General features: G+C 39.0%; 1 protein-coding gene across 1 annotated transcript in view; it reads right to left on the reverse strand.

Moving 5' to 3' along the window:
- Positions 1 to 15381, reverse strand: part of LOC101414251 (adhesion G protein-coupled receptor E3-like) — an 85879-nt gene that overhangs the window by 14731 nt on the left and 55767 nt on the right. The window contains exons 8-10 of the mRNA XM_058281107.1: positions 4455 to 4583; positions 3882 to 4075; positions 2374 to 2532 (exon numbers count right to left, since the gene is read on the reverse strand). Of these exons, the coding sequence (XP_058137090.1) occupies positions 2374 to 2532; positions 3882 to 4075; positions 4455 to 4583 (482 nt within the window). The remainder of the gene's footprint in view (positions 1 to 2373; positions 2533 to 3881; positions 4076 to 4454; positions 4584 to 15381) is intronic.

The following is a 15381-nucleotide window of genomic DNA, read 5'->3' on the forward strand; positions in this document are numbered from 1 at the left end:
CTTGATCCCTGTGGTTACTCACCATCCAGTCCTTAGTAACCTCTGGCATCAGGTCTACATCATTCTCCTATGATGGGATGTCTATCAGCAAAATAAATTTCAGCATTCTTCAGTGGTCCATAAATCATCCTTTTTTAATATTCTACATCTCTCTGTCCTCCTGCTTGACTGCTTAATGTCTTTGAAGTTGATATTGGTACACATATGATATAAGCACAATTTCAAGACAGATTCATTATTTATCTTCCTTCAAAAGCTGTTAGGGAAACATCCTTACCTTGAACAAACCCATAAATATGTTGAAGGCTTGAGAAAATTAAAAGATCATTCAACACAGTGTTTGGAGGTGACCAAATAAGGAAGAGAGGGATAGTGTAGTTTCCTGAATGAGTGTTATTAGCTAAGAGAAGGACAAACAGATGAATCAAATATTTGCATGGGATGGTTTACCATTAGGACTAAGTGTGAGTGGTGGTCTTTGAAGCAATATGTGACTAGTAAAGTTATAATCCTGATAATACAAAAGCAAACTACTGTTTCAACATCCACATTGTCAAGTTGCTTAGAAGCACTAATCATATTCATATGTTTGCTTAACTTGTGCGCTTAACCATGTGTGAATAGGCTTCATGAACATATAAAATACCTGTTACAGAAATTTAGAAACCACTAAATGTGCTCAATCCTTTCTCTGGGAGTTCCCAGATGGTGTACTATCAGAGAATTTGAGGATGTAGCTGCAGTAATTGCCTGCCTGCTGGGGAATCCAGCATTCATTGAACTGCAAACACTATTAATTCTTCTTTCTGGCAAATACACTGAGAGTAGAAGATATTTCTTGGAAAAGATCTTACCTGAAGGTATAAAATGGAACAGGGGCCTTTGGAATAAGAATATAAGGCAGCCTGCTTTGGAGCTGGTCAAGATGATACATTCCAGGTCAATTTACCCATGGTTAACTAAGGGTGGTATTCATACTTCATGTCAAATCCCAAAGAACAATTGTAGGCTAGCATACCAGTTTTGGATAACTGGGTGCTATCCAAATTCTTCCCCATGAGTTTGGCACTTAAAAAGTGGCTCAATATAATTAGTCATCAAGGAAATTGAAATCAATACCACAGTGAGATAGTAATACACACCCTCTAGCATGGTTTTAATTTTGTAAATAAATTTAAAAAATTATTAAAAAGATAAAAGAAAGGGTGAGATTAGAGGGAAAAAAGAATAGAAAATAAAAGGAAATGAGTCAATAACAAGTACTGTTGAGAATGCAGAAATGACACTCTCATTCATTGCTGGTAGGAATGCAAAGGGTTATAAGCACCTTTAAAAACTTTTGTCAGTTTCATACAATTTTTAATAAATCCATATACTGTATTACTCAGCAATTCACTCCTTGAAAAATGAAAACATATTTCTCAAAAGTAATGAAAACATATGTCCATAAAAGAACTGTACATAAATAGTTATAACAACTTTATCACTTGGAAACAACCAATATATCCATCAACTGATGAGTGGATGAACATATTATGATATATTCATACAATGGTATATGACCAAGCAGCCAAAAGGAACATACGTAAGATTCATTAAACGACAGGGGTGCCTCAAGTGCATTATGCCATATGAAAGAAGACAGATACAACTCATCTTCTAGAAGGTATTCCAAAATCAAATAAGAATATATCTCTTGCTGCATTATTTATGAGAGCTCAAAATTTGGGAATAGTCCATTTATTCAGCAAAATCAAAGAAAGAAGACTGGAAGGAATAAAAGGGCAGCAGGAAGAGAAGGAGGGGGGTTGGGAAGAAGAAAGTTACAGACTATACATGTATGAAATAATTAGCTAGTAAAAATATCTATTTTAAGTCTGTTAATAACTTGATACAATCTTCTTTACTATTAAAGGCTGAAAGAGATTAAATGGAAGGTAAAGCTATTTTAAAATAACATCATGAAAAATTCGCCATATGCTATATATGAGACCAAGTGCTTTAAACGTTTTATTATGTAATTTTTTCTCCCATTCTATATGGTTGGTATTATTTTTATTTCTATTTTCAAATGAGAAAACTAAGGGTCATAGTGGATAAGTTGCCCAAAGTTACTCAGTCAATTATTGAGAACAGAGGGTCAGATTCCAGAACCTTAACTTCCAACGACCAAACTTTGCCCCTTGTCTATATTCTAAAACATAACTTTGTGAAGAGTAAAAATATAAAGCATTTTGTTTCACCTTTTTATATTTCCATTTTTTTCAGTAGACAAGTATTTCAAAATTTTTTATAAAATCCTTTTGTAAATCCCACGCTGAACACCATTCTGCAGCAGTCTGATTTCAATGTTACGCAAGTTTATTAACCTACCTTCAGTACCACGGAGGCCATGAGAACTGCAAAAGTGGAGAGATGGCTGCAGCTGCATACGGTTCGAGTTCCATTATAAAATATAGCATGGCAGTCTTTGTTAGACCAGGTTGTCTCCTTCCAGTAGACACAAAGAGGCTTTTGGTGTTCACCTATCATCTGGAAAGAGAATTGTTCATTCATGACATGCCATCATTTCAAATAAGAAACTTCAACTCAACGTCCTTGACATCATGACCAATAATATTTTATGAGCTTGGTCAGGTATACAAAAGTCATGTTTCTTTAGTCTTTGCTGGATGTTTTACTCCTTCCTACAGGATTCTTAGCTCAAAATTCAAGATGATGCTATTTAAGCATGCCACCTGAGGAGATTTTATTGGAGGTGTTCTGAGAATTATAGTTTAAGAAACAAAGCTCTGGGCCCTATTCATGGAGAAAGGGGAGTTCAAGAAAATTATGTGAACTCTCAGTTAATAGGCTCATCCCCCTGCCTAAGTGCTTTACAAATATTAATTCATTTAGTCTTCAAAAATACTTACAGATTAGGCATTAATATCATCCCCAACTAAAGATGAGGAAAATTGGAGTTCTGGAAGGGAAAGTCATTTGTGCAATTTCAAGAAGGAATTGCTGGGAAGCAGCTGTGTCTCAATCAGTTGGGCTCCATCTACCGTATGGGAGGTCCTAGGTTAACATCCCATGGCCTCCTTGTGAAGGCAGTGCTGGCCCGCATGCGCCACAGAGAGCCAACGCTGCAAGGTGACGCAACAAAAAGGGAGACAAGCAAAAACGCAGAAGTAAACAGACAGAGAGCAGATAGCAAGCAAGCCATGAGGGAGAGGGGAATAAATAAAAATAAATACAGACACAGAAGAAGGCACAGCAAATGGACACAGAGATCAGACAGCACACAAAAAGTCGCAAGGGAGGAGGATAAAAAAAAAGAAGTGATTGCTGAAAATGGACCATATGGCTAACTAGTTCACTTACAGGGATCCCTTCACCATCTACTCCGTAGCAAGAGAATGACATGCATAGAAACTAACTAAAATGTGAGGTTGTTTTTCAAGTATTTGTTTTATAATGTATTTCTTCTTGTAATGGAGACAAGGGAAATAATTTGATTTTTGAAATTAATAACATACTTGATTATCAATTTATAGAGACTTCAGGAATTCCTCAAAAGATAAGATACTTTTAATATAACCTTAAAGATCTTAGTATAAAAAACATACCTCTTTCCCTTCCCAACAACAAATATGACTAAATGTTGTAGTTGCCCTCCCATCATTCTTAGTGTGTTGGAAGGGCAGTTCCCATTATATAATATTTGGGAATAGAAGTTAACCAAGAGTCTGACTAAATTTCCAATCTCCATGTGGAATCCCTAGTAAACTAATCCAGACAGAAAGAACCAAATGTAAGAAACGAGGTTTCCACTACTGGATTAATCAATGTGGTAAACAGAGATTTCCAAAGACTCAAACAGCTTGATTTCTTCCCACCTGTATGTGCTGAAAAGTGAAGTTCACAGGTGTGGATGGGGACCCATCCTTCCTAGATCCTGTAGTGCCACTCACAACCTTGGAGTTTAGGGAGAAGTTATCCAGGTCTTCATCAATGCTTAGGTTTCCCTTAGACACAAATGAGCCATTTATGATGGACCCAAGGGAATCATAGGAAATAAAAACAACAGCACCTAGAAGAAAGGAAACAATCAACTTGTTTAGAAATTTGAAAGGAGGAAATTTGAAAAAGGGGTTGACAAATTTAAGGATAGATCTGGCAAGTATATTAGAGGCAGACATAGACTCAGGGATCCAGGGCTCCACTTCATTAGCCTATGAACCCAGTAAAGAGTTTGGGAGAGATTCTGAAGTTGTTTCCCTTTGCAGTATGCTAAGACTATTTCTAGATTCTATTAAAAGTTCCCCTTTGCAACCCTTAAAAATATAGTAATAAAATAAACTTATCAAGTGTCTATAAAAGGTTTTAAGAGATTTGGCTGAGAAACAGAAGTAAAGTTCTTAATTTAAAAGGAGGTTCCCACTCTCTACCCCAATTCTAGAGACTCTGACTTTTGTTACTCTCTGTTCCTCCTCCAGCGATGATATTGCAATCAATGTTCATTGACTCATTTCCAGTATTTAATTCAAATATCCTTTCTTCCATTTTGCAGCTCCCATTGATGGTCTGTGTTTCAATAACTAAAAACCAGAAAATCCACATGAATACTGTGTCCTTTTAATCACTTATTTAAAACTATACCCAAATTGTGAGTCTCATTTAAAAATTACAAACACAGGCACTTCAAATAAGAAGTGGAACTTGTTTGATGGAACCAAAATGAACATATATTGGATTGTTGATTTTATTTGAAGACTCAGACTCCCATTTAAGAAGATAAAATTATTACGGAGGAGTTGAGTGTGCTGGCATGAGAATAACAGTAATCTCTTCTAACCACAAGATGGCGATATTTCATTTTGACCAAGCTACTCACCAAGAGGGATCCCGACAGAGGCTCTGCAAGACCATTACCTACTCATCAAACCTCTTAGTGGTGGGTGAATGAAGAATTACAAAGAGGAGTTTCACTCCCATGGGCCCCCTTCCTCACTGTTTCACTCTTTTTTTTTTAATCTAGAGAGAATAAATTAGTGTTCTCCACACTAATCACCTTAGAGTCTTTCTTCACTGTTCTCTTCTGTCCAAAACTACATCCAATCTGGCAGCAAATCAGATGACTCTTTGCGGCAAACACACCCAAGAATCTGACCTTGGCCACTACCCTAATCTGAATCACTGTCAGATATTCCCTGGCTTATAATAAACACCTCCTAACTCTGTCTACCATTGCCCCTGAGAAGCCAGTAGGACCTTTTCAAAACATGTTGGCTCATAAGAAGACCCTATGCTTGTAAGACTGTGATGGCAGGTACATATCATAGGAATATATCAGACTAAATGCTCAGAAAGTTCCTGCTTTATCTTGCCATACATTACATCCTTGACTTCTCTCTTCCCATATTCCCCTCCTTTGGCCTGAGCCACCCTGGTCTCCTTGCTGTGCCTCTAGTCCACCAAGAATGATGTCACCACAGGGACTTCACACGCTATTACCTCTCTCCAGAACACTCTCCCACAAATATGCACATGGTTCACCTCTTTTGGATTTTGTTCAACTATAACTGCCCTGCCTGACTGTGTCACCCTAATTAATATGGCAAACTACCTCTTTATAGGTATATACCTTTATATAAAGAGGGATATTCCTGTATATTCCTATAAAGTATGTATAAAGAATAAAATAAGAATAAAGTAGCTATTCTTTATCCTACTCTGCTTTTCATTTTCCCACAGTGCTTATCCTTCTGGTGGATTGAATTATGTACCCTATTTTAGACATATTCTATAATCTGCATTCCTGTGCGTGTGAACCCATTGTAAATAGGATCTTGTGAAAATGTTATTTGAGTTAAGGTGTGGCCCATCTGAATAAGGTCAGTCCATGATCTGGATTACTGGTCTCCTTTATAAGCAGAAGAAAGGGTGGCATACAGAGATAAATTCATGAGAAGAAGAAGCTGGAAGTCAACATATCCCAGAAGAGAAAGGAGAGGACATCATTATCAAACAGAAAAGTAATGGAATATCTTTATAAAACCAATAAAGGAAATAATTTATAAACAAAACAGAATATTTACCTACTGCAAAATCTAAAAATGGTAAATTTGACAATATTAATAACTAAAACTTTTACATCCAAAACACATATAAGCAAAATAAATGACAGATGGAGGATTAGAGAGGCAGAGGGATTCCTTCTCTCCTAGGGAAAAAAGGGGCTAAAGCAGGGGTTCTTATCCAGGAGCCCACAGACCCCTTGGGTCCATGGAAAGATGTCAGGGGGTCCATGAGCTTGAATTGAAAATTAAGAAAAACACTATTCTTGTGGGGATGTAATGGTGTGGGTGTGATATATTTATTAATAATACATAGTATAGTGCGAACTTAGTGTAATTTTTAGCTTGATTTAGTGTGATCTGAGTGCAGTGAATAACTGCTTTCCTAAATGTTGGTAAGGATGGTAGAGATGTTGTGGAAAAACTCAGATTTCTAAATAATTACCAAAAATGACTGAACAAGGATGTAGACACTGAGAAAAAAATGAAAGAATTGCCTTGCCACTGTACATTTAGAGCAACACCTATTGCAGTGACAAAAGGCAAAACATCAAAAACAAAGCTTTATAATATTTTTCATTTTTTAAAACCACAGTTTATTTTTACTTTATTTTAGTTTTTCTAGATTAGTATGCTATTTCTAATATTTAAACCCTTCACTATATTTCATTTTCCTATTAATTGAATTTGGCAATATATTAGGCTCACATGGTTGGGAGGGAGTTCTCCAGAGCATGTATATACGGCACATAAAAATGTTCAGATAAACGTTGGGTATTTTCATAGAGGTTAACAGTTACAAACAACAACTGAGGGAGTACTGAGTTCCTACCCAAGGGAGCTCTGTCACATTCTCCAAGGCAACAGCAACAATTCCTCAAGTCCAGCAAAAAAACAGTGAAGAAGGATGGTCTGATGATGAGCCCTTGATTCTGATGACTATGCTTATGAGCCTGTGTGCCTGAAATATGAACTAAGTCTAGAGCTGCAGGGTGCCTAAAAGTTACCTCTTGAGAGCCTCCATGTTGCACAAATGCGGCCACTTTCTAAGCCAAACTCAGCATGTAAATGCATTGCCTTCCCACCAGCATGGGGCATAACTCCTGGGGATGCTCCTCCCTGGCACTGAGGGATTACTACCAATCACTAACTGATGATACAACTAGAAAAAGACCTTGAATAAAAGGATTAACTCAGACCAGCAGAATATCTCAGCCTACATGTAGGATCATGGGTCAAAAACTGCTTTTTGACCTTGAATAAAAGGGGGAAATGACAAAGACAAATGAGTTTATATGGCTAAGAGTCTTCAAAAAACATTTGGGAGGCATCAGAGGGGTGACACTATGCATGCCTCAGCAGGACCACAGAGACAGCCAAAGTAGATACAACCTCAGGTACTAGTTCTCCTGAGGGCTACAGAGACCTACAGGTTCTATGGTCATGGCAGATGGCTCTGGAGTTCAGTACCATGTCAGTGGGCCCTACTTTGGAATTTGTGTTCCTAAGTGTGATGGAGCTGGACTCAGATGTGTCCTTTCTACACATAACTCATCTGTCACATTTACTGAACCTGTGGTTGGTGCTAGGGTCGGTATATACTCAGGAGACTTGGATCTCTGGACTGTCCATGTGCCAGATGGGCCCTGTACCTCAGCAGAGTTGTAACTCCTTCTCTCTGGTTCATTTAACTTACCCAGGTCTGCTAACAGGGAGGTGAAGATGGTCAACCACCACACCAGGGAATCAAGAGTGCCTACAACTGCAAGCAGAGGAGTTACATCCATCAACCATGTGGACTCTAAGCCCCCTCTTGATATAGAGGTGGAGCGGACATCACCATCCACGAGTCCACAGGATGGAGGAATAACATATGGATTAAAGTGGGCCTTCTGATATTCTACTGTAGAAATGTTGTGACTAGTAATGGAAGAAATTGTAGCATTGATCTGGAGAAAGTGGCCACAGTCATTGCTGAGGGCAGGGAGAGAGAAGAAATGAAATGTGGGGGCATTTTTGGGACTTGGAGTTGTCCTAATTAATATTGCAGGGACAGATGCTGGATATTACACTGAATGGACTGGGGGAGAGTGTAAACTACAATGTAAACTATTATCTATGTGGTGCAGCAGTGCTCCAAAATGTATTTACCAAATGCAATGAATGTGCCACAATGACAAAAGAGGTTGTTGATGTGAAAGGAGTGGAATGGGGGGATGGAGGGTATATGGAAACCTCTTTTTTTAATAGTGTAACATTTTTTTGTGATCTAAGTATCTTCAAAAAAGTATAATTAAAAAATGATGGGGGGGTGGGAATTGGGGTATATGGGAAAGTCTCATGTTTTTCAGTAATATTTTGTGAGATCTATTAACTTCTAAAAAGATAATTTAAAAAGTTTTTAAAAATCCAACTTAAAAAAATAAGTGAACAGATATTGAACCATGTTAGTTTTTCTGGTATTGAAATTATTCCTAAATTTGAATTTAAAGACATGCCAGTGTTGCATATAATAAAACCATCAGCAGGTACATTCTGAGAAAGGGTCTGTGGTTTTCACCTGACTGACAAAGGGGTCCACGGTCAAGAAGGATAAAAACCCCTTAGTTAAAGGATCGGCAGAGACTGCCTAGAAGGCTGCTTTAGGGTGCCAGACATCAGGGAAAGATGAGGCATCATGCAGAAGAAAAAGGGGTGAAGGATGGGAGTGTCAGCTGGATGAAAAATCCTATTGCAAAAGCAGCTGGGGGAACCCATCCCCCCACCTAAGGAGCAAATAGCAGTCTGTGGACTGCAGTGGCTGTAACTGTGAGGGTTGAGGGGTCCTCTTCTCCAAGAAAGCGGAGAGTTAGTTACATACCCTACAGCAAATTCAGATTTTGGCCAGGGACCTTGGTCTGCTGTATTGGAGGGGTTGCACACTGCCAGGATGGGTAGGACCTTGACTTTGCTCTGAGGGCCAGCAAGGAACTAAAGATAATTTGCCTGTTCAAACACCCTCCCCACTGCCATGGGCTTGTTTTTGAAGAGGCAGAGGGAGAGAGGGTTCTGCAGCCAAGGGGGTTGGAGAAGAGCCTCTGAGAATGTTTGTTTGTGAGTCTTGGCCATCCTTGAGAACATTGCTCTGCATTGCCCACCTATTCCAGAGTGAAACTGAATGCATTCCCCCTCACTAGTACCTGTGGTCTAAGCTGAGAGGTCTGGCAAAGAGTGACATCTGCTAGCAATACCAGAACAGTGCAAAAAAATGTAAAAAAAAATTGGTAAAAGAAGTAAGTATGTGTTTTTACTGCCATCTTCTCCAAGGCCCATGGAAACTAGCCTGCTCCCCATTACTGTGTCTTTAGCCAAGGTTTGAACAGTTAAACGGGGAATCCTAAATATCTAGAACAAGTTGAACCAAGAGACAAAGAACAGGGGTAGCACACAGCAACTTTACAGTAAATCCACAAGAGAGAGAAATTGAACATAAGAGTAAACTCAGCATCAGGACCAGATGCCTAGAAATCAGCAAAAAACTACAAGCCACACAAAGAAAAAGGAAAAAAAATGACTCAGGCAATGGAAAAAGTCAAAGCTTCAGATGAAACACAGGACTTGAAACAGCTAATCAATGAGGTTCATGCAAAAGTCCTAAAACAAATCACAGAGTTGTAGGACAATATTGCTAAATAAATAAAAGATATTAAGGAGACACTAAGCACCACAAAAAATTTGAAATCTTGGACAGATTTATCTTCACCGATAAACAAAAACCAAGAGAGATCATCAACAATAATCCAGTTCTTCAGGCAATACTAAAAGGAGCTCTGCAGCCAGAAAAGAAAAGTTAAGAGAGAGGCTTGGAGGAGAGTGTATTAGTGAAGACTATCAGAAAGGGTAACCAAAAAGGTAAAAAAAAAAAAAAGACAAAAATTAGATATGACATATGAAAGCCCAATGATAAAACCACTAAAGTCAGTAATGCCTTTACAAAAATAGCATTGAATGTTAATGGATTAAACTCCCCAATCAGAAGACACAGGCTGACAGAATAGTTAAGAAAACATAAGCCATCCATATGCTGTTGACAGGAGACTCACCATAGACACAAAGATGCAAAGAGAATAAAAGTGAAAGGATGGAAAAAAGATATTTCATGCAAATAGTAACTAAAAGATAGAAGGAGTAGCTCTACTGGTGTCAAACAAAACAGATTTTAAATGCAAAACAGTTATAAGAGATGCAGAAGACCATTATATATATTAATAAAAAGGACAATTTATCAGGAGGAAGTAGCAGTCATAAATATATATACAGCTAACCAGGGAGCTCCAAAATACATGAGGAAAATTCTCACAAAACTGAAAAGAGAAATAGACATCTCTACAAAAATGTTGGAGACTTCAAGAGGACACTCAGATCAATAAATATACAACTAGACAGAAAATTCAGCAAGTAATCAGAGAACTTGAATAATATAAATAAACTGGATCTAACACATACACAAAACACTACACCCCAAATTAGCAGATTATATATTCTTCCAAGTGCTCATGGATCTTTCTTCAGGATAGACCACATGTTACGCCACAACAAAGCTCTTAATACATTCGAGAAGACTGAAATTATACAAAGCACCTTCTGTTGTCATAATGGAATGAAACTGGAAATCAATAAAATGTGTGAAAGAGGAAATTTGCAAATATAAGGAGGCTGAAAGACAAGCTGTGGGTCAAAGAAGAAATTGCAAAAGAAATTAGTAGATATCTCAAGATTAATGAAAATGAGAACACAGTACATCAAAACTTATGGGATCTCCAGTCTCCTATATTTTCAATGTAACATTTATGTAATCTAAAGCTTCTTTTCTTTTAGAGATTTATATTATTTATTTCACACATCTCCCCCATGCTCCCCATTCTGTGCTTTCTGTGCCCATTCGCTGTGTGCTCTTTTGTGTCTGCTTGAATTCTCATTAGGCAGCTCTGGGAACTGATCCTGGGACCTTCTGGAGTGGGAGAGAGCTATTACTCTCTTGTACCACCTCAACTCCCTGTTCTGCTGTGTCTTCTTATTTTCTCTCCTCTGTGTCTCTCATTGCATCATCTTGCTGTACCAGCTCTCTGTGTCAGCTGGCATGCCTGCACAAGGTGGCTTTCCCATGCTGGGTGGCATTCCAGCAAGGGCCAGCCCTCCACATAGGCCAAGTCACCATGTGGGCCACCTTGCTCTCACCAGGAGGACCTGGGTATCAAACCTTGAACCTCCTTTATTGTACACACGAGCTCAATTGGTTGAGCCACATCTGTTTCCCTAATCTAAAGCTTCTTTAAAACTAAAGAAAAAAAACTTATTGGATACAGCAAAGGCAAGAATGAGAGGGAAATTTATAATCCTAAATATCTATATTTTAAAAGAAGAGTAAAAATCAGAGAAATAACCTAAAAACCAGAGAATCTAAAAAAGAACAGTAAACCAATCCTAAACAAAGCAGTAAGAACCAACAAGGATTAGAGCAGAAATAAATGAAATTGAGTATAGAAAAACCCCACAAAATCAACAAAACCAAAACTAACTCTTTGACAAAAATCTATAAAATCAACAAACCATTAGAAAGACTGATGAAGGGAGAAAAAAAGAAGATGCAAATAAATAAAATCAGGAATGAAAAGAGGGACATTATGACTGATCCCACAGAAATAAAAGAGATCTTACAAGAATATGATGATAAACTGTATGTCAATAAATTTAAAGACATAGATGAAGTGGAAAAATTCCTAGAAATCCACAAACAACCTATACTGACTTTACAAGAAATGGAGGAATTAAACCAACCACAAGCAAAGACTGAATCAGTCATCAAAAATATTCCAGCAGGCGGCGGACTTGGCCCAGTGGTTAGGGCATCCGTCTGCCACATGGGAGGTCCGTGGTTCAAAGCCCGGGCCTCCTTGACCCATGTGGAGCTGGACCATGCGCCGCGCTGATATGTGCAAGGAATGTCCTGCCACTCTGGGGTGTCCCCCGCATAGGAGAGCTCCACGCGCAAGGAGTGTGCCCCATAAGGAGAGCCGCCCAGCGCAAAAGAAAGTGCAGCCTGCCCAGGAATAGCGCCGCACACAAGGAGAGCTGACACAACAAGATGACGCATCAAAAAGAAACACGGATTCCTGTGCTGCTCACAACAACAGAAGAGGACAAAGAAGATGCAGCAAATAGACACAGAGAACAGACAACTGGGGTGGCGGGGGAGGAGAGGTTAGAAGGGGAGAGAAATAAATAAATAAATATTTTTTAAAAATATTCCAACAGAGAAAAGTCCTGGACCCGATGTTTTCACAAGTTATTAATAATTCTGCCAAGTGTTTAAGAAGAATTAATACAAATTCAGTTTAAACCTCCTAAAAAAATTGAAAAGGAGGGAAAATTATCCAACACATTTTATGAAGCTGCACCACCCTAATACCAAAGCCAGATAAAAATACTACAAGGGAAGAAGATTGCAGACCAATCCCTCTAATGAACATAGATGCAAAAATTCTCAAGAAAATCCTTGGAATTCTAATCCAACAGCATATAAAAACAATTATACATCCTGATCAAGTGGGTTTTATTCCTGGTATGCAAGAGCAGTTCAACATGAGAAAATCAATAACTGTAATACAAAACATAAGCAACCATAGGGAAAACAATAACATGAATGTCTTGACTGGCATTTGGCAAAATCTAGCTTCCTTTCTTCCTTTTTTTTTTTTGACTGTTTATTCCCCAAACTTATTTGATTATGCACTATTTTTTGTTATTTTTCTCTGGAGTACTTGCCTATCCATGTTTGTTTTTTTTCTTTTTTGTCTTTAATTTTTAATGTTACATTAAAAAATATGAGGTTCCCATATGCTCCCACCCTCCTCACCCCACTCCTCCCCCCATAACCACAACCTCCTCTATCATCATGGGACATTCATTGCACTTGGTGAACACATCTCTGAGCACCACTGCATCTCATGGTCAATGGTCCACATCATAGCCCACACTCTCCCACAGTCCACCCAGTGGGCCATGAGAGGACATACAATGTCTGGTAACTGTTCCCACAACACCACCCAGGACAACTCCTAGTCCTGAAAACGATAGCTTCCTTTCATGATGGAAACACTTCTAAAGATAGGAATAGAAGAAAAGACCCTCAACATAATAAAAGGTATATGAAGATTCCACAACCAATATCATACTCAATGGGAAAATAACACATTTCCTCTGAGATTAGGAAAAGGTCAAAAATACCCACTGTAACCACTGTTATTTAACATTATACTAGAAGTTCTAGCTAGAGAAATTAGGCTAGAAAAAGAAATAAAAGGCATCCAAATTGGAAAAGAGGAAGTAAAATTCTCACTATTTGTGGATGACATGAGTTTATATTTATAAAATCCCAAAATATCTATAACAAAGCTATTTGAGCTTTCAGCAGAGAGGCAGGATACAAACTAAACATGCAATAATCAGTAGTATTTGTGCAACTCATCCTGTATGATGCCCACAATCCATGCCTTAGATTGTATACTTACCTCTTTCCTTGTTTCTTAATAACCTCTTTTATAAAATATTGTTTTATTTAGCATTTACCCCCTAAGATGGCTCCATTATCTGTCTGCTCATGTCTGATTGTTGTCTGCTTGTCTTCTTTAGGAGATACCAGAAACCAAACCTGGGACCTCCCATGTGGATGGCACATGCTCAATTGCTTGAAACACATCCACTCCCTTTAATAAATTCTTTACAACCTTGCCTTCCATATGGCATGTCCTAAATTCTTTTGTCTGATATAGCCAAGAACCTAGAAACCCAGAACCAGAGCATTCTGCTAACATATTTGGCCAGTCAACCCAGGAGACAAGGAGGCAAGTAAGGCTCCCTGACACCTGCTGAAGACTGGTGAGTTTTCAATTAAAGCCTGTCTATGCTCTCTTTTGTTTTATTATCTAGACCCCAAAGACCCTCACCCTGGGCTGTGCCCAGAGGTTTGTTCTTTACTAGGCTCTTGGGAGGCCCTGTAATTCCTTGTAATCCTTTGCCTCCAGGGCCCTAAGGCTTTTTGCCTGTAAGCCTCAGGTCAATTTCTGATTCTTAAAGTGCCTCTTAACATCCAGTTTAACTGCAAACTCTGTCCCTGGCAGTGACTTTTCACATGGTCAACCATTCTAAGACCTCTGCAAGAGTAGGCCAAAAGAAAGGTTTCGAGCCTGTCCCTTTTCTAAGTATAATGTGGTTTGGTAGCTTAGGTCTAGAACCAAAATTGGGAAAACTCCCAAGACCTAACTTGCCATGAGAATGCCCAATGTCATGACTTTGAGTACTCAGGATGCTGAGAACCAAAGCAGCAGCTCCAAATGTCTCCCAAAGCCTGAACAACTTGGGCACTTCAGTTCATAGCTTTGCTCCAAATGTCCCAAAAGACTTAAGTGGCTTTGGCACTTCAGTTTGGAGGCTAAAAGTTCAGCCTGGCCAGGATCTGGGATTCCAGATTGGCTGATGACATTTTCTTCCATTTCTCCCTAAAACAATGGGCTCAGCTTCTATAGCAATTCAGCAGACTCTCATTGGGGTGTCTTCTGAGAAACTGGAACAATTTGTATATTGGTGGTCTAAATGCATACTAGTGGTCTAAATGGAAGGGATTAATATTTTCCTGCCATGCCGTATGGCTACAATATACCCAAGAGTGACCTTTGTCTAGGATCCTGAATCCCAGTTAAATCTGTGTCAGATGAAAGAAGGGGACAGGCAGATCTAAGGGTCAGAGACCATGTGGTCATGTCTCCTTAAAAGAGTTAGGAAATGCACTACTAAACTGGTCAATTTTAATAAGCTCAGGAAAATGACTCAGAGGCCAAACCTAGAAACTCAGCCTTATTTCAAAGAAACCTGGTAGAGGCCAGTCTGCCTGAGATAAAAACTTTCCCTGGGCCTCAGCCTTCCATTAACTCTGTTTTAGAAACAGCCTTTACAGTTTTCAACAATCAAGACTGAGCCACAGAGGAGAAGCATGTGAGGAGGGGGCAGGTATAGGGCCCAGAAGCGAGCTCATTTTTAACTGCTGCCATTAAAGTCACCCTCACTTCAGGGCTGCCCGAATCCAGCTGCCACATCAGCAGGAACAGGGTTCCAAGCTGCCTCACCACCCAGATGTAGATTTGCCCAGGGGAGGATAGAAGGGCTCTAAGCCACAAATAAACTATCAAACAGGACCCGTGGGGCAAGACGGCATCCGAGTGAGTGCACCCTCATCATCTCTCCTGCAAAAGACCTTCTGGGTGGGGACAGAATCCTGCCTGAG

This window comes from Dasypus novemcinctus, chromosome 19 (genome assembly GCF_030445035.2).
Source record: "Dasypus novemcinctus isolate mDasNov1 chromosome 19, mDasNov1.1.hap2, whole genome shotgun sequence".
NCBI classification, from domain to species: domain Eukaryota; kingdom Metazoa; phylum Chordata; class Mammalia; order Cingulata; family Dasypodidae; genus Dasypus; species Dasypus novemcinctus.